We start from the raw sequence: 26,225 nt of genomic DNA on the forward strand, positions 1-26,225 counted from the left end.
TTCTCAAAAAATTAGCATATTGTGATCAAGTTCATTATTTTCTGTAATGTACTGATAAACATTAGACTTTCATATATTTTAAATTCATTACACACAACTGAAGTAGTTCAAGCCTTTTATTGTTTTAATATTGATGATTTTGGCATACAGCGCATGAAATTTCCTATCTCAAAAAATTAGCATATTTCATCCGACCAATAAAAGAACAGTGTTTTTAAAACAAAAAAAGTCAACCTTCAAATAATTATGTTCAGTTATGCACTCAATACTTGGTCGGGAATCCTTTTGCAGAAATGACTGCTTCAATGCGGCGTGGCATGGAGGCAATCAGCCTGTGGCACTGCTCAGGTGTTATGGAGGCCCAGGATGCTTCGATAGCGGCCTTAAGCTCATCCAGAGTGTTGGGTCTTGCGTCTCTCAACTTTCTCTTCACAATATCCCACAGATTCTCTATGGGGTTCAGGTCAGGAGAGTTGGCAGGCCAATTGAGCAAAGTAATACCATGGTCAGTAAACCATTTACCAGTGGTTTTGGCACTGTTAGCAGGTGCCAGGTCATGCTGAAAAATGAAATCTTCATCCTCATAAAGCTTTTCAGTGGATGGAAGCATGAAGTGCTCCAAAATCTCCTGATAGCTAGCTGCATGGACCCTGCCCTTGATAAAACACAGTGGACCAACACCAGCAGCTGACATGGCACCCCAGACCATCACTGACTGTGGGTACTTGACACTGGACTTCAGGCATTTTGGCATTTCCCTCTCCCCAGTCTTCGTCCAGACTCTGGCACCTTGATTTCCGAATGACATGTAAAAGTTGATTTCATCCGAAAAAATTACTTTGGACCACTGAGCAACAGTCCAGTGCTGCTTCTCTGTAGCCCAGGTCAGGCGCTTATGCCGCTGTTTCTGGTTCAAAATGGCTTGACCTGGGGAATGCGGCACCTGTAGCCCATTTCCTGCACACACCTGTACACGGTGGTTCTGGATGTTTATATTCCAGACTCAGTCCACTGCCTCCGCAGGTCCCCCAATGTCTGGAATCGGTCCTTCTCCGCAATCTTCCTCAGGGTCCGGTCACCTCTTCTCGTTGTGCAGCGTTTTCTGACACACTTTTTCCTTCCCACAGACTTCACACTGAGGTGCCTTGATACAGCACTCTGTGAACAGCCTATCCGTTCAGAAATTCTTTCTGTGTCTTACCCTCTTGCTTGAGGGTGTCAATGATGGACTTCTGGACAGCAGTCAGGTCGGCAGTGTTACCCATGATTGCAGTTTTGAGTAATGAACCAGGCTGGGAGTTTTTAAAAGCCTCAGGAATCTTTTGCAGGTGTTTATAGTTAATTAGTTGATTCAGATGATTAGGTTAATAGCTCATTTAGAGAACCTTTTCATGATATGCTAATTTTTTGAGATAGGAATTTTGGGTTTTCATGAGCTGTATGCCAAAATCATCAATATTAAAACAATAAAAGGCTTGAACTACTTCAGTTGTGTGTAATGAATCTAAAATATATGAAAGTCTAATGTTTATCAGTACATTACAGAAAATAATGAACTTTATCACATTATGCTATTTTTTTTTAGAAAGACCTGTATTGATAAATCTTACCCACAACATCAGGGGGACAGCCAGGCAACTTGCATTGTTTAACCCATTCGCATTCCGTCGTTTTCACTTGAGCAATTTTCACCTCCCATTCATTAGCCTATAACTTTATCACTACTTATCACAATGAACTGATCATTATGGTTTTTTTACCGCCACCAATTAGGCTTTCTTTAGGTGGTACATTTTGCTAAGAGCCATTTTACTGTAAATGAATTTTAACAGGAAGAATAAGAAAAAAAACGGAAAAAAATCATTATTTCTCAGTTTTCAGCCATTATAGTTTTAAAATAATAAAAAAATAATACATGCCTCCATAATTAAAACTCACGTATTGTATTTGCCCATATGTCCCAGTTATTACAACGTTAAAATTATGTCCCTATCACAATGTGTGGCGACAATATTTTATTTGGAAATAAAGGTGCATTTTTTCCGTTTTGCATCTATCACTATTTACAAGTTTAAAATGAAAAAAAAATATAGAAATATATCATCTTTACATTGATATTTAAAAGGTTTAGACCCTTAGGTAAATATTTACATGTTTTTTTTTTATTGTAATGTTTTGGTTTTTTTTATATTAAACATTTTATTTGGGAATTTTTGGGAGGGTGGGATGTAAACAATTGTTTTATAATGTAAATGTGTGTTTTTTTTACTTTTAGTTGTAGTATTACTTTTTGGCCACAAGATGGCGGCCATGAGTTTGTTTATATGACGTCACTCTAAGCGTAACATATGCTTAGAGCGATGCATGGGGGAGGAAACAGCCAGAAAAGGCACAGCTTCCGAGAGAAACTGTCGCTTTTTCAGCGGGGGAGAGGAATCAGTGATCGGGCACCATAGCCCGATTCACTGATTGCCTGGCTAACGAACCGCGGGCCGGGAGCGCGCGAGCACGCGCGCGATCGGCCGCGGGAGCGAGCATGGTTCCTGGACGTAGTTTCTACGTCCAGGAACCAAAATAGGTTAAAAAGAAATAAATATGGCAGTATCCACATAACTCTCACCTTGGATTCCCTTTAAGGAAAGCTTCTGTTTATTTTCTTTTTAGACACATTGGGCCCATACGAAATTATTTTTTTCTCACCTTGGAGACAATTTTTAATGTTTTATTCAAAAAGCTTTCCAGCACATTTCAAATGAAAAAGTACCAAAAAGTAAAGGACAAAGTACTATCAACATTATTTTCTTGGTTTCTGGTGGCCTAAAAGGCAATTTATTTAAAATTAAATTGTAAAATAAAAAAATACAAAAAAAGTCACCTAGGAGAAGAAAACACAGGAGAAATGGTAATCGTGTATGGGCCGAGGCCCTTGCCCAAGTTTTCCCCTGGGTGGTATATTTATACATTATCAGTAAGATGACTATTAACCTGCCTGGCGTTCTATTAAGATCGCCAGGCAGGCTGCGGCAGGGTTTTTTTTTAATAAAAAAAAAACTATTTCATGCAGCCAACTGAAAGTTGGCTGCATGAAAGCCCACTAGAGGGCGCTCCGGAGGCGTTCTTCCGATCGCCTCCGGCGCCCAGAATAAACAAGGAAGGCCGCAGTGAGCGGCCTTCCTTGTTTTGCTTACATCGTCGCCATAGCGACGAGCGGAGTGACGTCATCGACGTCAGCCGACGTCCTGACGTCAGCCGCCTCCGATCCAGCCCTTAGCGCTGGCCGGAACTTTTTGTTCCGGCTACGCTGGGCTCAGGCGGCTGGGGGGACCCTCTTTCGCTGCTGCTCGCGGCGGATCGCCGCAGAGCGGCGGCGATCAGGCAGCACACGCGGCTGGCAAAGTGCCGGCTGCGTGTGCTGCTTTTTATTTGAGCCAAATCGGCCCAGCAGGGCCTGAGCGGCAGGCTCCGGCGGTACTGGACGAGCTGAGCTCGTCCAGACCGCCCAGCAGGTTAAGTCACCAACAAGCAAGAAAAATACTCTGAATAATTCTGACAGTAGCTTTTCACCCACACTGGCCTCAATTCACTAAGGGCTGGTCGGGAAATCAAAACTCTTTGGTAAAATAACTCATGTGGGATTTCTGTTCTTTTTCAATTCACTAAATATTTACAAATACGGGGGACATTTGGTAAAATAGGTCTAAAGCCAGTCAATAAGGTAGTCTAAACTACTTTTCGGACCATAAGACGCACCTGACCATAAGACGCACCTAGGTTTAGAGGGCAAGAACCAGGGAAAAAAACAAATATATTAAACCTGGTGTGTCCATGGTGCAGGGAAGTCTTGTGGACCTCTTCCCCCCTCCCAACTCTATCTAAGCCACATTACCCAGCTAAAGTAACCGCTGCTGACCCCCAGCTACACTAACCCCTGCTGCCCCAAAGCTACAGTAACCACCAACTATAGTAATCCCCACTGCCTCCCTGCTCCAGTAACAACACCACCTACACTAATCCCCCCCCACCCCCACCACAGTAACAATACTACCTACCCTAATCCCCACTGCCTTTACTACAGAAATAATACCAACTACACTAGTCCCCACTGCCCCCCACTATAGTAACAATTCCACCTACACTAATCCCCACTGCCCCCCACTACAGTAACAATACCACCTACCCTAAACACTACCACCTACACTAATACCCACTGCCCCTCACTACAGTAACAATACCACCTACACTAATTCCCACTGCCCCCCAATACAATAACAATACTGCCCCTCACTGCAGTAACAATGCCATCTACACTAGTCTGGAGATAAACAACGTTTGTACATACGCATCGGGAGTGACATCTGGCAGCCCTCTCTATGCAGGCACATGGCTGAACTGGTGGTCAGGAAGTCGCCAGGGGATTCTGCTGATGAAAGCTGCTGCAGGCCCATGGGTAGTCCGGGGTCAGCAGGCACACGGCAGGTCCGGGGTCATATGGAAAATGGCAGGTCCGGGGTCAGCTGGCACACGGCAGTTCTTGGGTCAGCAGGCACATGGCAGGTCCGGGGTCAGCAAGCACACAGCAGTTCCGGAAGTCAGCGGGCGCTGCAGTTCCGGAAGTCAGCAGGCACACGGCAGGTCCGGAGTCAGCAGACACGGCAGTTCCGGAAGTCAGCGGGCGCATGTCAGGTCCGGGGTCAGCAGGCATGGCAGTTCCGGAAGTCAGCGGGCGCCCGGCAGGTCTGGGGTCAGCAGGCACACAGCAAGTCCGGGGTCAGCAGGCACGGCAGTTCCGGAAGTCAGCGGGCGTATCAGCAGGCACTCGGCAGGTCCGGCTTCAGCAGGTACACGGCAGGTCCGGCGTCAGCAGGCACTCGGCAGATCCAGCATCAGAAGGCACTCGGCAGGTCCGGCGTCAGCAGGCACTCGGCAGGTCCGGAAATCAGCGGGCACATGGCTGGTGCGGATTGGAACAGTATTTCACAGGTGAGGCGCCTACTCATCCTGCCCGGATCCTCAGCAGACTCCATCTGTCCTCCTCCCGGCCAGGAAGGAATGCCGAAGTGAAGCTTGTGGCAGAGGCAGACCTCCTTTCCCTACATGACCTGGCCGCACACACGCGCTGGATGTCCTCCACATTGACTCGCCATGCTGTGCCTTCTTCCTCCCCACTCACTCTCTGGTAACGCTGAGCCCTCCCCAGTGATTTGGCCATCCTCATCGCAATCCCTGTTGCTAGAAGGAAAGTGCAGCTTGCGGCAGACATCCTCCTGTCACTGCAACACCTCACGGCTGGATCAGGTGACTGTTACTGGATACCGGGGTGGAAGCCGTGGCTATAGCGATACGGGGAAACCTTTGCCAAAATCTGGTATCCGGACCATAAGACGCAGTGACTTTTTCCCCCCACTTTTGGGGGAGAAAAAGTGCGTCTTATGGTCCGAAAAATACGGTATTCAGTAAATACAGATTCATGCGGCATTACTTGTACAGTCATCCTCTGGATGTTAGCAGCAGAGACCTTTCAACCTAAACTGACTTTTATTTATTTATGCATTTATTTATGTATTTTTTATTTTGGGGGGGGGGGGGTAAATGATTTATAGCTTCCCCTGGAGTCCTTTGGCTGTTTAACCCCTTAGGTTCCATCATGAAGATGCAGAGGAGCTACACTCACCTGAGTGTGGCATGTGTAATGTCTCCTGTAAGGAGCTGTGAGGACCTTTTAACCTCCCTAGCGTCCTGGAGGAGCTGAGCTCGTCCAGAGATGCTAGAGGGCATTGCTCAGGCCCTGGTGGGCCAATTTTTATATTTTTTTCCCAACACTTTGCTAGCTGCGTGTTTGCTCCGATCACCACCGCACATCGCCGATCCGCTGCTAACCGACGCAAAAGAGGGCACCCCCGCAGACCCCGTGTGCAGCCTGGCCATTAGCCACCAGGCTGCGCTTTGGGGTGGATCGGGAGTCCATGTGACGTCACAACGTCGATGACGTCACTCCGTTCGTCCCCATGGTGACGGGGGAAGCCCTAAAGGAAATCCCGTTCAGAGCGGGATTTCCTTATGGGCGTGATTACCGGCGGGGATCGGAAGGGTGGGAGGGAGGGAGCAGGAAGGGGAGAATCATGTAGCTAGCGCTAGGCTAAAAAAATTGGGCAAAAAAAACCAGAACGCCCAGCAGGTTAAGCTGTGGCAAATAAAATAGAATAATAAAATAGACTAATAGACAGATTCAGAGCAAGCAGAGGCTATATAACAAAACATGTACATCTAAAGGGATATCAGGGATGCCTCTTACTACTGTAATGCCCTCACTGCATGGAACAGCATGTAACAACACAGATGACTCCACACTCTTCTGCTGTTACCAAACAGGTTTTTGTCGATGGGCTTCAGTAAATTACCAAACTTCTACCACACCTGTGAAACATCTTATGAATTAGCACACATATGTGAATTCCTTGTTGATGCTACTGAATGCAGGTTTATACCAAACCATCAGTAGACTAGTCTAAACTGCATAGTGAATTGGGGCCATTTTGGTACCTGCAGACAGTGTGCTGAAAAGTTATTGTAAACAAAATATGAAAAATGACCGCCTGAGGGAAAATTCTGGAGTAAAAGTGAATTGAACCAGTGATAACGTTTTATCTTACCTAATCAGTGACTTTTTAGCATTTAGCAGATGAAAACAATAAAAGGAAGGTAAACAATGTATTATCAAATGTACTTTGAGTCATTCCTTGTTTGGTGAGAGCTTTAGGAGTATTTCATTGGAAAGGTTTAACAATATGTCCTTGGTGACAACTCAGTAGAAAAGTCTATTGCACAAGGGCCGGTGTACCCTCTGAATATTTCTCAGCAGAATCTTTCTCTTTTATTTAAGCATCTATTATAGCTTTTTTTCTAGCTTTATGAAAATATCTCATCTACTGAAAGATTCATACTATATATTTATTAGGTTTTCCAAAAGTACAGTACACTTAAAAATATAACAAAAAAGGTCTTACATGAAAACAATCCCTTTAATGCCAGTCCATGTAACTGAATACCTAGAATTACTACTTATCTGTTGCTTTTTGTTTTTGTTTTTCTGTTTGTTTTTTTTCCCCTGAGAAATTATGTACAATGGTTTGCCTGTGTGGACATTCTTCTTACTTTATATAGAAACAAAGTCTAAACCTAAGTAACGGCCACAACCACACAATGTATGGTGAAACAAGTATGCATTTATTTTATACAAGGCCATACTCCAAAAACTGGATACAATTTATTACATTAATTAACTGTATCCACTTTTTGGAATAAGTATTTATACTTATGTACTATGCTGGTCCCTCACAACACACTAGAGGTTGATTTTTTTTCCATTCTATAAGTTGAGACTTTGTCCTTCTCCTCAGGTCCCGAGGTCTCAGTGCTCAGAGACGTGTTTGCCGGGAAGCAGGAAAGTGCCGAGATCCGGGATCCACTCCTGCTGCTACGACTGTGCGGAGTGCTCAGCCGGGGAGATCTCCAATGTCACCGGTATGGTGCTGCTATAAAGCAAAACATTTTCCTCCACTCATCAAAATGTCCTGATATCAACCACTTTCCCCTTCCTAGAAAAAAGTCTTAGGGCCCTTTTCCACTAGCAATCGCTAGCGTTCGCGCTAAACGCTAGCGATTGCTGAATCACAAGTGCAGGAAACTTCCCGGCGATTGCGTTCACGATTTTGCTATGCAATGCACTGCATAGCAAAATCGCGGCAAAGATCGATCCGCGGTGCGATCGCATTTGAGTAAAAAATGAATTGCAGTAGTGGAAATTACCTATTTCCTATGTTAAAAAGCAAACCGTAGCGATTTCAAAATCACTAGCGGTTTGCGACTTTGCGATTCAACATCGCAAACGCCGCTAGTGGAAAAGGGCCCTTACACCTTCTTGTTCACACACATGCATCCTCCATCTACAACGTGTCCAATCAGAGCAGCTGTAAGCTGCATGGGGGCCCCGGGGAAAAGGTCCCCCCAGAAAAGTAAGCCCCCAGGGCCCCTAAGCTGGCTACCCCATCTCCCTCTAACTGCTCCCAGGGGCCACTGTGCATTTTGTAGCTGCAATGTGATAACACACCTGTGTAGCTATGGATAAAAGGGAATTCATTACTTTACACTCAACCTCTAACGGTCCCCTTAAGCGCTATGCCATCAGTTGGTCTTATAACCTTAAAGGAGTCATCAGGGGATCTTTAAGAAAATTAGTGCTACTTACCGGGGGCTTCCTCCAGCCCCAAGCTCCCAGCATGTCCCTCGCCACAGCTCTGCTTTCAGCCGTTCGCCGCAGCTCTGTCCCGGTCCCCAGCGATGATGTCAAGGCAACCTCCAGGTCGGCCTGTACTGCGCCTGCGCAAGCGGCACTGTCAATTAGAGTTGGGCCGAACGGTTCGCCGGCGAACGTGGTTAGCGCAAACTTAGGTGGTTCGCGTGCGGGTGCCGCACGCGAACGTTTTGCGGAAGTTCGGTTCGCCCCATAATGCACCTGAGGGTCAACTTTGACCCTCTACATCACAGTCAGCAGGCCCAGTGTAGCCAATTAGGCTACACTAGCCCCTGGAGCCCCACTCCCCCTTATATAAGGCAGGCAGCGGCGGTCATTATGGCCACTCGTGTGCCTGCATTAGAGAGAGTAGGGCGAGCTGCTGTCTGTCTCTAGGGAAAGATTAGTTAGGCTTAGCTTTTCCTGGCTACATACCTGTTCTGTTCAGTGAGCCCTCAGCCCACTGCATACCTGTACTGTGATCCTGCCACTGCATACCTGTTCAGTGATCCTGCCAGTGCATACCTGTTCAGTGATCCTGCCACTGCATACCTGTTCAGTGATCCTGCCAGTGCATACCTGTTCAGTGATCCTGCCACTGCATACCTGTTCAGTGATCCTGCCAGTGCATACCTGTTCAGTGATCCTGCCACTGCATACCTGTTCAGTGATCCTGCCACTGCATACCTGTTCAGTGATCCTGCCACTGCATACCTGTTCAGTGATCCTGCCACTGTATACCTGTTCTGTGAACCCGCCACTGTATACCTGTTCTGTTCAGTGGACCCGCCACTGTATACCTGTTCTGTGAACCCGCCACTGTATACCTGTTCTGTTCAGTGGACCCGCCACTGTATACCTGTTCAGTGATCCTGCCACTGCATACCTGTTCAGTGATCCTGCCACTGTATACCTGTTCTGTGAACCCGCCACTGTATACCTGTTCTGTTCAGTGGACCCGCCACTGTATACCTGTTTAGTGAACACGCCACTGCATACCTGTTGTGTTCAGTGAACCTGCCACTGCATACCTGTTCTGTGAACCCGCCACTGTATACCTGTTCTGTTCAGTGGACCCGCCACTGTATACCTGTTCTGTGAACCCGCCACTGTATACCTGTTCTGTTCAGTGGACCCGCCACTGTATACCTGTTCTGTGAACCCGCCACTGTATACCTGTTCTGTTCAGTGGACCCGCCACTGTATACCTGTTCAGTGATCCTGCCACTGTATACCTGTTCTGTGAACCCGCCACTGTATACCTGTTCTGTTCAGTGGCCCGCCACTGTATACCTGTTTAGTGAACACGCCACTGCATACCTGTTGTGTTCAGTGAACCTGCCACTGCATACCTGTTCTGTGAACCCGCCACTGTATACCTGTTCTGTTCAGTGGACCCGCCACTGTATACCTGTTCAGTGAACCCGCCATTTTTCGGGTGCGTGTACAAGACTGCCTAATTTTTCTGGCTGCACTGCGGGCAGCTGCAACAACAAAAGAAAAGGCATGTACATGCGCCCATTCCCCTTCGTGATCATTACCTTGCCGTGGTGAAGGGGCTTGCGTATCACAATGAAGCAATGACCGGCGCCTAGATGAGTGTCTCGGGGGGCGCACAAAAGATAATAAGGTCGTTGCTTCATTGTGGTCAGACCAAATTTGATCAGCTGGACAGTCACTGTTCTGTCATTCAGCTACATCAGCCAGGCGACCATATGGGCTGTAAAGCCACCAAAACCTGCACTCTCGCCATGGTGCGCACCAGTCCAGCACGGCCGTCACTACACAAACAGCTGTTTGCGGTGCGTTACACGGTGAGTTTGGTGTGTCAGTGTGAAGCAGTACCTTAATTACACTACCTGATTGATGTATACACATGCAAGATGTTTTAAAGCACTTTAGGCCTGTCATTTAGCATTCAATGTGATTTCTGCCCTTAAAACGCTGCTTTGCGTCAAATCCAGATTTTTCCCGGGGACTTTTGGCATCTATCCCACTCCGCCATGCCCCCCTCCAGGTGTTAGACCCCTTGAAACATCTTTTCTATCACTTTTGTGGCCAGCATAATTATTTTTTTTTTCAAAGTTCGCATCCCCATTGAAGTCTATTGCGGTTCGCGAACTTTAACGCGAACCGAACGTTCCGCGAAAGTTCGCGAACCCGGTTCGCGAACCTAAAATCGGAGGTTCGGCCCAACTCTACTGTCAATCACCGCCACGTGGGCCAGAGGTGGTAGTAGTTCTGCGCCTGCGCAGTCTGCTCCGGCAAACGTGGTGGTGATTGACAGCGCCGCTCGCGCAATCACAGTACAGGCCGACCTGGAGGTCACCCTGACGTCATCGCCGGGGACCGGGACGGAGCTGTGGCAAACGGCTGAAGGCAGAGCTGCGGCGAGGGAAAAGCTGCGGCGTGCAAAAGTTTGCGTTATCGTGCACAAATGTCCACGATCGCGTGATCGCAGCACTTTGCACACGCAAAAGTCGGCGAGCGGCACTTCACGTGCTCACTGTTAAACAGTTAGCATGGCTTTGTGAATCAAGCCCCAAATCTCCTTTCTACAGCTGAAATACATAGTCAAAAGAAATCTACTCATGGAACAAAAAATTAGAAATAGAACAATGGGGGAAATATGACTTTCATATCAGAGAATCCTGGATAGGGAACTAATATACAGAATTAATACACAGCAATATTATACAGGATTAACATATTAAACTAGATTAGTATTGCTACAGACTAATTGGGGTTTAAAAAGACCTACATTCAACTATTTTTAGGTTATCTACCATTTTTAGGTTATTACTTCAGGTTATTATCTTTTCAGTTTAGGTCTTGTTTACTAGGACTAAGTTCATTTTATGTTGAGGTTCTATAGTCTCTAAACGACTGAATAAGTTGACTGACAAAATCTTCAAAGTGCACGTTACTTAAAGGTATACGTTTTTAGCTTGTTGAGGCTCTTGTAAGCCCTCTGCTCAATAAGGGGAGATGTTAAAATAGGAAACAGTAAATTCGGGCGCCTGAGGCTAGTGGACAAATCGGGCGCCGCCATTCACTTCTATAATAAATATCGTTTAATGGGCGCCCGGTAGGAAAAAAGGGCGCCGGAGAAAACTAACGTTTTAAAAGCGGCGCCCGGAGACTTAATGTTTTATTACTGTTTCTCATGATTACACATTATTTAATGATTTATACATGTTTAAATATTATTTTTAAACGAAAACCAGTACAATATTTTTCCCAAACATTATTTTTAAACGAAAAACATTACTTTTTTTTTTACATTATTTTTAAACGAAAACAATTACAGGGGGGTCTTAGGTTTAGGCACCAACAGGGGGGTCTTAGGTTTAGGCACCAACAGGGGGGTCTTAGGTTTAGGCACCAACAGGGGGGTCTTAGGTTTAGGCACTAACAGGGGGGTCTTAGGTTTAGGCACTAACAGGGGGGTCTTAGGTTTAGGCACCAACAGGGGGTCTTAGGTTTAGGCACCAACAGGGGGGTCTTAGGTTTAGGCACCAACAGGGGGGTCTTAGGTTTAGGCACTAACAGGGGGGTCTTAGGTTTAGGCACTAACAGGGGGGTCTAGGGGTTAGGGGTAGGTACAGGGAGGGTTACTTAGGCACCAACAGGGGGGGTCTTAGGTTTAGGCATCAACAGGGGGGTCTAGGGGTTAGGGGTAGGTACAGGGAGGGTTACTTAGTAATTTTTTTTTAAACGTTATTATGCGTTTCATTATTTAAACAAAAGATTAACGTTTTTACAATTGCCGATTTAATACACATTATTTAATGATTTATAACGTTTAAAAACATTACTTTTAAACGAAATACATTTTTAAACGTAATCCATGTTTATCGTTAAAAACCCGGCGCCCTTTTTTCCCATCGCCCCTTTTTAACGTACGCGTTAAAATATGTCTCCTTGCATTCTATGGAACAACAAATTGAAATATGTGCATGACATAAATATCTCTTTATCATCACTGTTTATATCATACATCCTTCAGAATTTTTAAATTGTTAATATCTCATTAGGAAAAATTAAAATGCTATGGGTTTATTGTCTCAGGTGTACCAATATACAGTGGTTTGCAAAAGTATTCAGCCCCCTTGAAGTTTCCCACATGTTGTCACATTACTGCCACAAACATGAATCAGTTTTATTGGAATTCCACCTGAAAGACCAATACAAAGTGGTGTACACGTGAGAAGTGGAACGAAAATCATACATTATTCCAAACATTAAAAAAAAAAATAACTGCATAGTGGGGTGTGCGTAATTATTCAGCCCCCTGAGTCAATACTTTGTAGAACCACCTTTTGCTGCAATTACAGCTGCCAGTCTTTTAGGGTAATTCTCTACCAGCTTTGCACATCTAGAGACTGAAATCCTTGCCCATTATTCTTTGCAAAACAGCTCCAGCTCAGTCAGATTAGATGGACAGCGTTTGTGAACAGCAGTTTTCAGATCTTGCCGCAGATTCTCGAGTGGATTTAGATCTGGACTTTGACTGGGCCATTCTAACACATGGATATGTTTTGTTTTAAACCATTCCATTGTTGCCCTGGCTTTATGTTTAGGGTTGTTGTCCTGCTGGAAGGTGAACCTCCGCCCCAGTCTCAAGTCTTTTGCAGTCTCCAATAGGTTTTCTTCCAAGATTGCCCTGTATTTGGCTCCATCCATCTTCCCATCAACTCTGACCAACTTCCCTGCCCCTGCTGAAGAGATGCACCCCCTGAGCATGATGCTGCCACCACCATATTTGACAGTGGGGATGGTGTGTTCAGAGTGATGTGCATTGTTAGTTTTCTGCCACACATATCGTTTTGCATTTTGGCCAAAAAGTTCCATTTTTGTCTCATCTGACCAGAGCACCTTCTTCCACATGGTTGCTGTGTCCCCCACATGGCTTGTGGCAAACTGCAAATGGGACGTCTTATGCTTTTCTGTTAACAATGGCTTTCTTCTTGCTACTCTTCCATAAAGGCCAACTTTGTGCAGTGCACGACTAATGGTTGTCCTATGGACAGATTCCCCCACCTGAGCTGTAGATCTCTGCAGCTCGTCCAGAGTCACCATGGGCCTCTTGATTGCATTTCTGATCAGCGCTCTCCTTGTTTGGCCTGTGAGTTTAGGTGGACGGCCTTGTCTTGGTAGGTTTACAGTTGCGCCATACTCCTTCCATTTCTGAATGATCGCTTGAACAGTGCTCCGTGGGATGTTCAAGGCTTTGGAAATATTTTTGTAGCCTAAGCCTGCTTTACATTTCTCAATAACTTGATCCCTGACCTGTCTGGTGTGTTCTTTGGACTTCATGGTGTTGTTGCTCCCAATATTCTCTTAGACAACCTCTGAGGCTGTCACAGAGCAGCTGTATTTGTACTGACATTAGATTACACACAGGTGCACACTATTTAGTCTTTAGCACTCATCAGGCAATGTCTATGGACAACTGACTGCACTCAGACCAGAGGGGGCAGAATAATTACGCACACCCCATTTTGCAGTTATTTATTTGTAAAAAATGTTTGGAATCATGTATGATTTTGCTTTCCACTTCTCACGTGTACATCACTTTGTATTGGTCTTTCACGTGGAATTCCAATAAAATTGATTCATGTTTGTGACAGTAATGTGACAAAATGTGGAAAATTCAAGGGGGCCGAATACTTTTGCAAACCACTGTATGTAAATACTACATATTAATGTACATTTTTCTATTCTAAGCTGATTATGCATGTAATATGTAAACCTGACTAAAATCTATGGCATTACTTTTCAATAAACGTTTTATGAAAAAAAAAAGAGCATTAACCATTTAAGGACCGCAGTGATTGAGATCTACGCCCTTTATTGTTGGGCTTTTGGCTGGCAGGGCGTAGATCTCAATCACTGTCCGCAGCGCGGATCCGCCGTTTCCGCTGCTCCACGCCGATCGCGCCGCTCAAACCCGACGATTCTCGCCGCATCTCACAGGCTCTGCCTGTCTCTATGACGGCAGAGCCATGTGAGCGGGTCAGGAGCCGATTTCATTGGCTCCTGGCCCCGTCTTTCAATGTAAGCCGTTCCTATTGGCTTACATTGAAAAACAGGGTCAGGAGCCGCTTTCCTTTCTCAGAAGTTCACGTAAATGTGTGGCACTTGTAGGTTGCTTCGCTTTCACTCAGTTCCTCCCAAACCAGCTCAATAAGCTTTAGGTCTGGAGATTGTAGAAACTACTTCATATTTTTACAAGCTTACCATGGTGTTCTTTTTTCCAAAGGTAGTTTTGGCATCGTTTTGACTTATGTTTTTGGGGGGTTATCTTGCTGTAGGGTGAACCCTGACCAACTAGGAGCATACCAGAGATTGCTGCATCCCTCAACCTACCCCCTACCCCCTACCACGCAGTAATCTCTACTGATTACTTATTGTGCAAACCTACCTAGTGTGTCCACCTCCCCTCCCCTTAGATTGTAAGCCTTTGGCAGGATCCTTCCTTCCCTGGTGTATTCTACAATGACCGTGTGCTTCTTTCCTATGGCAGCCTCGTACTTGTATTACTGGACCTACCTAACCAGCCCAAATCACATGATCATGTATCTTGTATCCTCTCCCTTCCCTAGTGTATTCTACATGATTGTGTGTTCCTTTCCTATGACCGCCTCATACTTGTATTACTGGACCTACCTAACCAGCCCAAATCCCATGATCATGTATCTTGTACCCTCTCCATTCCCTAGTGTATTCTACATGATTGTGTGCTCCTTTCCTATGACAGCCTCATACTTGTGTTACTGGACCTACCTAACCAGCCCAAATCACATGATCATGTATCTTGTATCCTCTCCCTTCCCTAGTGTATTCTACATGATTGTGTGTTCCTTTCCTATGACCGCCTCATACTTGTATTACTGGACCTACCTAACCAGCCCAAATCCCATGATCATGTATCTTGTACCCTCTCCATTCCCTAGTGTATTCTACATGATTGTGTGCTCCTTTCCTATGACAGCCTCATACTTGTGTTACTGGACCTACCTAACCAGCCCAAATCACATGATCATGTATCTTGTATCCTCTCCCTTCCCTAGTGTATTCTACATGATCGTGTGCTCCTTTCCTATGACAGCCTGTACTTGTATTACTGGACCTACCTAACCAACCCAAATCACATGATCATGTATCTTGTACCCTCTCCATTCTCTAGTGTATTCTACATGATTGTGTGTTCCTTTCCTATGACCGCCTCATACTTGTATTACTGGACCTACCTAACCAGCCCAAATCACATGATCATGTATCTTGTACCCTCTCCATTCCCTAGTGTATTCTACATGATTGTGTGTTCCTTTCCTATGACCGCCTCATACTTGTATTACTGGACCTACCTAACCAGCCCAAATCCCATGATCATGTATCTTGTACCCTCTCCATTCCCTAGTGTATTCTACATGATTGTGTGCTCCTTTCCTATGACAGCCTCATACTTGTGTTACTGGACCTACCTAACCAGCCCAAATCACATGATCATGTATCTTGTATCCTCTCCCTTCCCTAGTGTATTCTACATGATCGTGTGCTCCTTTCCTATGACAGCCTGTACTTGTATTACTGGACCTACCTAACCAACCCAAATCACATGATCGTGTATCTTGTACCCTCTCCCTTCCCTAGTGTATTTTACATGATCGTGTGCTCCTTTCCTATGGCAGCCTGTACTTGTATTACTGGACCTACCTAACCAGCCCAAATCACATGATCATCTATCTTGTACCCTACCCCTTCCCTAGTGTATTCTACATGATTATGTGTTCCTTTCCTATGACCGCCTCGTACTTGTATTACTGGGCCTACCTAACCGGATCCATCTGAAAATGGCACCTGAGAATAATGGCGTATGGTGTTGCCGCTAATCCATTTGCCGCTTATCGCTATTTAACGTTAAAGCCTTATTGTTATTTAACATTAAAACCTTATTGTTATTTACCGTTACCACACAGAACTATCTCTGTACCTATCCCTAACCCCTAAACCCCCCTGGTGGTGCCTAACCCTAAGACCCCCCCCCCTGATGGTGCCTAACCCTAAGACCCCCCCAGTGGTGCCTAACCCTAACCTTGGCCGTGACCGTGTAACCGTGTTACATTAAATCCATTCACCGTTTTGCAGTTAAATAACGTCTGCTGTTTGGCAAATGTACGGCACTATTGTTAGATAACGTTAGTGTGTGCCATTTTTCTTTTTTTTTCCCTGTGCGCCATTATTATGCGGTACTAACGATAAATAGCAATAAGCATATCTTTTTAATGCGGCGCCATTTTTATACATAGGCGCTGTGTGCCATTATTCACTGATCCGTACCTAACCAGCCCAAATCACATGATCATGTATCTTGTACCCTCTCCATTCCCTAGTGTATTCTACATGATCGTGTGCTCCTTTCCTATGACAGCCTCATACTTGTGTTACTGGACCTACCTAACCAGCCCAAATCACATGATCATGTATCTTGTACCCTCTCCCTTCTCTATATGTATTCTACATGATCGTGTGCTCCTTTCCTATGACTGCCTGTACTTGTATTACTGGGCCTACCTAACCAGCCCAAATCACATGATCATGTATCTTGTACCCTCTCCCTTCCCTAGTGTATTCTACATGATCGTGTGCTCCTATCCTATGACTGCCTCATACTTGTATTACTGGCCTACCTAACCAGCCCAAATCACATGATCATGTATCTTGTACCCTCTCCATTCCCTAGTGTATTCTACATGATTGTGTGCTCCTTTCCTATGACAGCCTCATACTTGTGTTACTGGACCTATCTAACCAGCCCAAATCACATGATCATGTATCTTGTATCCTCTCCCTTCCCTAGTGTATTCTACATGATCGTGTGCTCCTATCCTATGACTGCCTCATACTTGTATTACTGGCCTACCTAACCAGCCCAAATCACATGATCATGTATCTTGTACCCTCTCCCTTCCCTAGTGTATTCTACATGATCGTGTGCTTATTTCCTATGACAGCCTCATACTTGTATTACTGGACCTACCTAACCAGCCCAAATCACATGATCATGTATCTTGTACCCTTTCCCTTCCCTAGTGTATTCTACATGATCGTGTGTTCCTTTCCTATGACAGCCTGTACTTGTATTACTGGGCCTACCTAACCAGCCCAGATCACATGATCATGTATCTTGTACCCTCTCCCTTCTCTAGTGTATTCTACATGATTGTGTGCTCCTTTCCTATGACAGCCTCATACTTGTGTTACTGGACCTACCTAACCAGCCCAAATCACATGATCATGTATCTTTCACCCTCTCCCTTCCCTAGTGTATTCTACATGATCGTGTGCTCCTTTCCTATGACAGCCTAGTACTTGTATTACTGGCCTACCTAACCAGCCCAAATCACATGATCATGTCTCTTGTACCCTCTCCCTCCCCTAGTGTATCCTACATGATTGTGTGCTCCTTTCCTATGACTGCCTCATACTTGTATTACTGGGCCTACCTAACCAGCCCAAATCACATGATCATGTCTCTTGTATCCTCTCCCTTCCCTAGTGTATTCTACATGATCGTGTGCTCCTTTCCTATGACTGACTGTACTTGTATTACTGGACCTACCTAACCAGCCCAAATCACATGATCATGTATCTTGTACCCTCTCCCTTCCCTAGTGTATTCTACATGATCGTGTGCTCCTTTCCTATGACTGACTGTACTTGTATTACTGGACCTACCTAACCAGCCCAAATCACATGATCATGTCTCTTGCACCCTCTCCCTTCCCTAGTGTATTCTACATGATCGTGTGCTCCTTTCCTATGACTGCCTCACATTCCATTGCTGCAATGGGGCACCCAGTTTTGGCACTTGGTGCTGAGCACCAAAACAACCTTCTTCACTGTGTACTCCCCAGAATCTGCCTCTTGGTTTTTCATTATGTATCTATCTACTGGTATGTGAGATTTGATTATTTGAATTAGGGTTGGTCAGAATTGCCAAAAGTTGCATGCCATGCCGAACAAATGCAGTATATTATGGATTCCAAGTTAGCAATGTAAAAACCAGGGGCGTTGCTAGGGTCCTAGAAGATCCGGGCGCCCATGAGCAGCAGGTGGAGACAACTGGTAAAAATGGGCATGGCCACATAGGGAGCGGGCGTGGCCATGACCAAATATAAATGAATTTAGCAGCAGTGTATAGGTAGCCAAGCATAAGTTCCGCCAGTATAGCCAGGCATGTGTCCACAGTATAGCTAGCCAAGCATAGGTGCTGCCAGTATAGCCATAGGTGTCCACAGTATAGCTAGCCAAGCATAGGTGCTGCCAGTATAGCCATAGGTGTCCCCAGTGTAGGTAGCCAAGCATAGGTGCTGCCAGTATAGCCATAGGTGTCCCCAGTGTAGGTAGTCAAGCATAGGTGCTGCCAGTATAGCCATAGGTGTCCCCAGTATACGTAGCCAAGCATAGGTGCTGCCAGTATAGCCATAGGTGTCCCCAGTATAGGTGTAGCCAGGCATGTCCCCAGTATAGATAGCCAAGCATAGGTGTTGCCAGTAAAGCCATGCATGTGTCCCCAATAAAGGTAGCCAAGCATAGGTGCTGCCAGTATAGCCATAGGTGTCCCCAGTATAGGTGTAGCCAGGCATGTCTCCAGTATAGATAGCCAAGCGTAGGTGTTGCCAGTAAAGCCATGCATGTGTCCCCAATAAAGGTAGCCAAGCATAGGTGCTGCTGCCAGTATAGCCATAGGTGTCCCCAGTGTAGGTAGCCAAGCATAGGTGCTGCCAGTATAGCCATAGGTTTCCCCGGTGTAGGTAGCCAAGCATAGGTGCTGCCAGTATAGCCATAGGTGTCCCCAGTATACGTAGCCAAGCATAGGTGCTGCCAGTATAGCCATAGGTGTCCCCAGTATACGTAGCCAAGCATAGGTGCTGCCAGTATAGCCATAGGTGTCCCCAGTATAGGTGTAGCCAGGCATGTCCCCAGTATAGATAGCCAAACATAGGTGCTGCCAGTATAGCCATAGGTGTCCCCAGTATAGGTGTAGCCAGGCATGTCCCCAGTATAGATAGCCAAGCATAGGTGTTGCCAGTAAAGCCATGCATGTGTCCCCAATAAAGGTAGCCAAGCATAGGTGCTGCCAGTATAGCCATAGGTGTCCCCAGTATAGGTGTAGCCAGGCATGTCCCCAGTATAGATAGCCAAGCATAGGTGTTGTCAGTAAAGCAAGGCATGTGTCCCCAGTAAAGGTAGCCAAGCATAGGTGCTGCTGCCAGTATACCCAAGCATGTGTCCCCAGCATAAGTAGCAAGCTGCCTGTCTGTCCCTCTCCCCCAGCCCCCTCACCTTCTTTGATCTTGCCACGGAGTCCGGATCCCCGCTCTGTCAGGAGACATTACTTCCATGTGCAGATGAGTGGTGACCCCCCGCACTTCAGGAGAGCTGTGTCCCTTCCTGCTAACACACGTATGCAGGAACTGTATACACGTGCTAGCAGGCAGGGACACAGCTCTCCTGCAGTTCAGGGGTCACCGCTCTTCGGAAGTACTGTCGCCTGACAGAGCAGTGATCCGGTCTCTGTGGACAGCCTCCTGGTGGGGGGAATGAAGCAGCTGAGATGCTGCTTGCCGGTGCTTCTGTCTGGGCACCATGTGCTCTAAGGCAGTGGTGCTCGGATACCCCTTTTTATTATTCGAGTTTGGTCGAATTCGAATAGTAAATTATTCGAGTTTGGTCGAATATTCGAGTCGAATATTTTTTACTATTCGATTCGACCTCGGACTTCAAGCTCACTATTCGAGTCGGTATTCGAGCTCATTATTCGAGCTGACTATTCGAATTGGCCTTAAATAGCTTCCAACACTTGTTTTGAGGGTGAATGATGCAAGAAACATCTTTTTTTCCAAGTAACAACAGCAAGTGATTATGTGGGGATGTTCCTTTAAAAAAAAAAAAAAAAGGTGGAAAGAGAAGTTGTGTCCAAAGTTCTGTTCAGTAGTGTATATACTTCTTCTTCTTCTTCTTCTTCTTCTATATCTTCTTCTTCTTCTTCTTCTTCTTCTTCTTCTTCTTCTTCTTCTTCTATATCTTCTTCTTCTTCATCTTCATCTTCTTCATATTCTTCTTCTTCTTCTTCTTCTTCTTCTTCTTCTTCTTCTATATCTTCTTCTTCTTCATCTTCATCTTCTTCATATTCTTCTTCTTCTTCTTCTTCTTCTTCTTCTATATCTTCTTCTTCTTCATCTTCATCTTCTTCATATTCTTCTTCTATATCTTTTTCTATATCTTTTTCTATATCTTCTTCTTCTATATCTTGTTCTATATCTTCTTTTTCTATATCTTCTTATTATTATTATTTTTCTATTTCGTCTTCTTCTTTTTCTATATCTTCTTCTCCTTCTTCTTCTTCTTCTCCTTCTTCTTCTTCTTTTTCTATATCTTCTTCTTCTTCTATATCGTCTTCTTCTTCTTCACTTATTTCTCTTTTATTTTTATTTGTTTTTAAAGAAATGCAGCTATTTTTGAGCGTAATAAATAGCTGGTGGCGCATGCATGTTGGAAGCGCAATTGTATGTGCTCCCTGGCAGTGGAAACACACAGACAGCAGGAGGTAAATTCAGCAGCAGCAGCAGGAGGAGGAGGATGATTGTGTGGCAGCAGGCAGTCAATGAGGCAGGCAGCGAGACATAATAGGCTGTGGTACCTAGCGGTGGTACCAGGCCGTAAATACACAGCATGAGGTTCCAGACAGCGGTCGTGAAGCCCACATCATGTCCAATACACAACTGGGACAACACAGTTTTCAACCCGGACACCTCTAAAAATAATATCACAAAGTATTAATAAAAAGTATATATATTTTTATCTTTCTTTTAAAGAAATGCAGCTATTTTTGTTGAGCGTAACAAATAGCTGGTGGCGCATGGTGCAAGCGCCATTGTATGTGCTCCCTGGCAGTGGAAACACACAGACAGCAGGAGGTAAATTCAGCAGCAGGAGGAGGAGGATGAGTGTGTGGCAGCAGGCAGTCAATGAGGTAGGCAGCGTGACATAATAGCCCTGGTACCTAGCGGTGATACCAGGGCGTAAATAAACACAACAGGAGGTCCCAGACAGCGGTCGTGCAGCCCACATCGTGTCCAATACACAACTGGGACAACACAGTTTTCAACCCGGCCACCTCAGAAAAATTAAACCTTTTTTTTTTTTATGTTTTTTTTTGTTTTGTTTTTATAGCAAATTACACAGATATAGCTATTGTTTGACGTAATAGCTGGTGGCAGAGTGGCAGCAGAAGGTAAAATCTGTGTACCCTGGCAGTGGGAAACACAGACAGACAGCAGCAGCAGCAGGAGGAATGGAGGAGTAGTGTGAGTGTGGCAGCAGGTAGGTAGGCAGCATGACATAATAGCCCTGGTACCTAGCGTTGATACCAGGGCTGTAAATAAACACAACAGGAGGTCCCAGACAGCGGTCGTGCAGCCCACATTGTGTCCAATACACAACTGGGACAACACAGTTTTCAACCCGGGCACCTCAAAAAAATTAAAAATTGTTTTTTTTTTTTTTAATGGTTTACTTTTTTTTTTTTTTACAGCAAATTACACAGATATAGCTATTGTTTGACGTAATAGCTGGTGGCAGAGTGGCAGCAGAAGGTAAAATCTGTGTACCCTGGCAGTGGGAAACACAGACAGACAGAAGCAGCAGCAGGAGGAATGGAGGAGTAGTGTGAGTGTGGCAGCAGGTAGGTAGGCAGCGTGATATAATAGCCCTGGTACCTAGCGTTGATACCAGGGCTGTAAATAAACACAACAGGAGGTCCCAGACAGCGGTCGTGCAGCCCACATTGTGTCCAATACACAACTGGGACATCACAGTTTTCAACCCGGGCACCTCAGAAAAAGGAAACCTTTTTTTTTTTTTTATGTTTTTTTTGTTTTGTTTTTACAGCAAATTACACAGATATAGCTATTGTTTGACGTAATAGCTGGTGGCAGAGTGGCAGCAGAAGGTAAAATCTGTGTACCCTGGCAGTGGGAAACACAGACAGACAGAAGCAGCAGCAGGAGGAATGGAGGAGTAGTGTGAGTGTGGCAGCAGGTAGGTAGGCAGCGTGATATAATAGCCCTGGTACCTAGCGTTAATACCAGGGCTGTAAATAAACACAACAGGAGGTCCCAGACAGCGGTCGTGCAGCCCACATCGTGTCCAATACACAACTGGGACATCACAGTTTTCAACCCGGGCAGCTCAGAAAAAAGAAACCTTTTTTTTTTTTTTTAAGGTAAATACAGGCAGCAGGGGCAGCTATTGTTTGACGTAATAGCTGGTGGCAGAGTGGCAGCAGAAGGTAAAATCTGTGTACCCTGGCAGTGGGAAACACAGACAGACAGCAGAAGGGCAGTACACAGCTGCCCACTGTAGATGTAAAATGTGTGGCTGCAGGCGACGTAATAGTCAAAGTGAACCAGGCTGGCTTAGTGAGCAGGAGCCAGGAGGTGGTAAAGGGTGGTAAGGCACATTAATGATGGTTCTTCCGGCAGCCAGTTCATGTCCCCCTCTCGCCGACAACAGGGGCCAGGAACTCGCCTGCCACCCACGCCTGGTTCATCTTGAGAAACGTCAGTCTGTTCACAGACTTGTGAGACAGACGTGAGCGTTTCTCGGTGACCACGCCACCAGCTGCACTGAAGCAGCGCTCAGACAGCACGCTGGAAGGGGGGCAGGACAGCACTTCCAGGGCGTACTGCGCCAGCTCGCTCCAGATCTCCAGGCGCTTGACCCAATACTCCATGGGATCAACAGGGGCATCGCTGTCAAGCCCGCTGTAGGACCCCATGTAGTCAGCCACCATGCGGGTCAGGCGCTGGCTGTGACCGGAGGAGGATGCTGCTGCATGCACCTCCTCTCTAGTCACTGCTGCCGGAGCCTCTACAGTCCTGTAGAGCTCATTGCTGAGAGACAGCAGGTCTGTGGGGCGCTTGCTGATGGATGAAGGCACCTGCTGCTGCCTCTGTGCTGGCTGGACAGTGGGGGTGGAAGGCTGGGGGAAGGCTTCCTCCAAGCGCTCAACAAGGGCCTGCTCCAAGCTCCTTATTTGTTGCGCTGGCTCTCCTCCTGCAGGCGGCAGGAACTGGCTCAACTTCCCCTTGAGGCGCGGGTCCAACATCATGCTGATCCAGATGTCCTCCCTCTGCTTCATCTGGATCACCCTGGGGTCCTTGCGCAGGCACGTCAGCATGTGCGCTGCCATTGGGAAGAGGCGGGCCACGTGTGCTGGCACATTGACGGCAGTGCTGTCCTCATCCTCCTCCTCTGCCTCCTCAGCCTCATCCTCTCTCCACCCCCGCACCAACTCAGCTGCGCTGTGCTGATCCCCGTCATCAGCAGCAAGGTCAGGGACCTCTACCAAGTCCTCCTCCTCCTCCCCCTCAGAGGTGGACTGTGCAGCTGCATGCCGCTCCTGCTGGGCCAAGGCTGCCACTCCCTGTTCCAGCAAAGCATCGAGGGCCCTGTTCAGCAGACAAACCAGGGGCACCCACTCGCAGACCATAGCATGGTCCCTGCTCACCATGTTAGTGGCTTGCAGAAAGGGAGCCAGCACTAAGCACACCTGCTGCATGTGCCTCCAGTCGTCATCGGGGATGATGGACGGGATGTTGCTGGTCTTGTCCCTTTTCTGAGCGGCGGAAACAGTGGCCAGGGCAAGGTACTGGTTGACAGCATGCTTCTGTTCAACCAGACGCTCCAACATCGCCAGGGTGGAGTTCCAGCGAGTTGGAACGTCAAGGATCAGCCGATGGTGTGGCAGCTCCAGCTCCTTTTGCACGTCTTCCAGGCTCGCACAGGCTGCAGGCGAGCGCCGGAAGTGACGCACAACATTCCTTGCCGTTTCCAGCAGTTCGCCCATCCCCTGGTAGGTGCGCAAGAACTTCTGCACCACCAGGTTAAGCACGTGGGCAAGACAGGGGATGTGGGTCAGGTTTCCCCTGTCAATTGCGGCAACCAGATTGGCCCCATTGTCGGCCACCACCTCTCCGACTCTGAGGCCTCTGGGGGTCAGCCAAATCCTCTCCTGCTCCTGGAGTTTGGCCAACACATGGGTTGCCGTCAGTTTGGTCTTCCCAAGGCTGACCAACTGCAGCAGCGCTTGGCAGTGGCGGGCCTTCACGCTGCTGCTGAGGCGGGGGGTTTGGCCAGGTGTGCTGGAGGATGGCAGAGGATCGGAGGAACCTGCTGCAGTTCCCCTGACCCTGCGGGGTGGCACCACCCACTGTGTTGCTGCTGCTGCTGTGCCCGCTGCTGCTCTCCCATCCTCACCCCCTTCCACCAAGCTGACCCAATGGACAGTGAAGGACAGGTAGCGGCCTGTCCCGAAGCGGCTGCTCCAGGAGTCCATGGTGACGTGGACCCTTTCACCAACCGCGTGCTCCAGCCCTCGCTCCACATTGGCCATCACAAAGCGGTGCAGTGCAGGAATTGCCTTGGCAAAGTAGTGTCTGCTGGGGAGCTGCCAGTCTGGGGCTGCACAAGCAAGCAGCGCACGCATGTCGCTCCCCTCCTGCACGAGCGTGTACGGCAGGAGTTGGGAGCACATGGCCCGTGCCAGCAAGCCGTTCAGCTGACGCACGTGACGGCTGCTGGGAGGCAGAGCCCTAACCACCCCCTGGAAGGACTCGCTCAAAAGGCTCTGGCGTGGCCTTTTTGCTAGCACGGGAATCAGCAGACACAGCAGAGGAGGCTACTGAGGACTGGCTGCCAGAACAGGCCTCAGTGTCGGCGGCAGGAGTTGCAGAGGGGGGAGGAGCAGTGCATTTCCGCACTCCTGCTGGTGGTGCTGGAGGAGCAGGAGGGCGGGTGGCTGCTGTTGCTGCTGCTGCTGCTGAAGGCTGTGCAGTGATGGGTGTGGTGCCACTGCCAGCACCAGATGCCTTCAGCCTCTGGAACTCCTCATGCTGGTGGAAATGTTTAGCAGCAAGGTGGTTGATGAGCGAGCTGGTGCTGAACTTTAAGGGGTCTGCACCTCTGCTCAACTTCCGCTGACAGTGGTTGCAAGTGGCGTACTTGCTGTCAACTGTGGGCATTGTGAAAAATCGCCAGATTGGTGACAAGAACAACCCACTACGGCCTGGAGCCGCTGCTGCCTGTCTCCCTGTGGTGGTTGGGGGGGGGGGGGGGCTTGGGTGCAGCTGGTGGTGGTACTGGCAGATGCTGCTGCTGCTGCTGAGCCTGAGACAGCAGCAGGCTGTGGGACCTGCCTACTGCTGCCAATGCTTGCAATGATGCGCCTCCTTGCAAGGCCCACAAGTGCATCCTCCTCCTCCTCCTCAGAGCTGATGATGATGACATCCCCAGGTGCTGGTGGTGGCGGCACCCAGTCTTTGTCTGTCACCACATCATCATCATCATCCTCCCCATGTCCTGCTGGGATGATAACCCTCCAAACTCCTCTCCTGATGCATGGATGGGCTGCTTGACTGTCGCCACAGTCTTGCTGTCCAATCCCTCATCCCCCAAAGTGCCCATCAGCATCTCCTCCTCCAAATCGCCAACAACAGCAGACAATTGACTCATGATGCCTGGGGTCAAAAGACTGCTGAATGACAGATCGCCAACTGACGGTGAACTGGCCTCCTCCCCAGGCCCTGCTGGGCGGCTGCTGCGAACAGGGGTGGTGGTGGTGGTGGTTAGGGTGGAGGCCTCGGATGCAGAGCTGATGGCGGGCTGCTCATCCTCCGTCATCAGTTGCACCACAGTGGCTGCATCCTTTTCCTCAATGGGACGTTTCCGACCCGGCTGGAGGAAAATAGGAGCAGGTACTACACGCTGCTGCTGCTGTGTCTCTGCAGCATGAGTTGCTCCTGCTGGGCGGCGCCCAAGGCGTCCACGGCCAGTGGCTATAGGAGGAATGTTAGCCACTGAC

General features: G+C 47.4%; 1 protein-coding gene across 1 annotated transcript in view; it reads left to right on the forward strand.

Moving 5' to 3' along the window:
• Positions 1–26,225, forward strand: part of LOC137543637 (vomeronasal type-2 receptor 26-like) — a 175,510-nt gene that overhangs the window by 128,442 nt on the left and 20,843 nt on the right. The window contains exon 3 of the mRNA XM_068264760.1: positions 7,398–7,521. Coding sequence (XP_068120861.1) covers positions 7,398–7,521 — 124 coding nt within the window. The remainder of the gene's footprint in view (positions 1–7,397; positions 7,522–26,225) is intronic.

Source organism: Hyperolius riggenbachi, unplaced genomic scaffold (assembly GCF_040937935.1).
Source record: "Hyperolius riggenbachi isolate aHypRig1 unplaced genomic scaffold, aHypRig1.pri scaffold_135, whole genome shotgun sequence".
NCBI classification, from domain to species: domain Eukaryota; kingdom Metazoa; phylum Chordata; class Amphibia; order Anura; family Hyperoliidae; genus Hyperolius; species Hyperolius riggenbachi.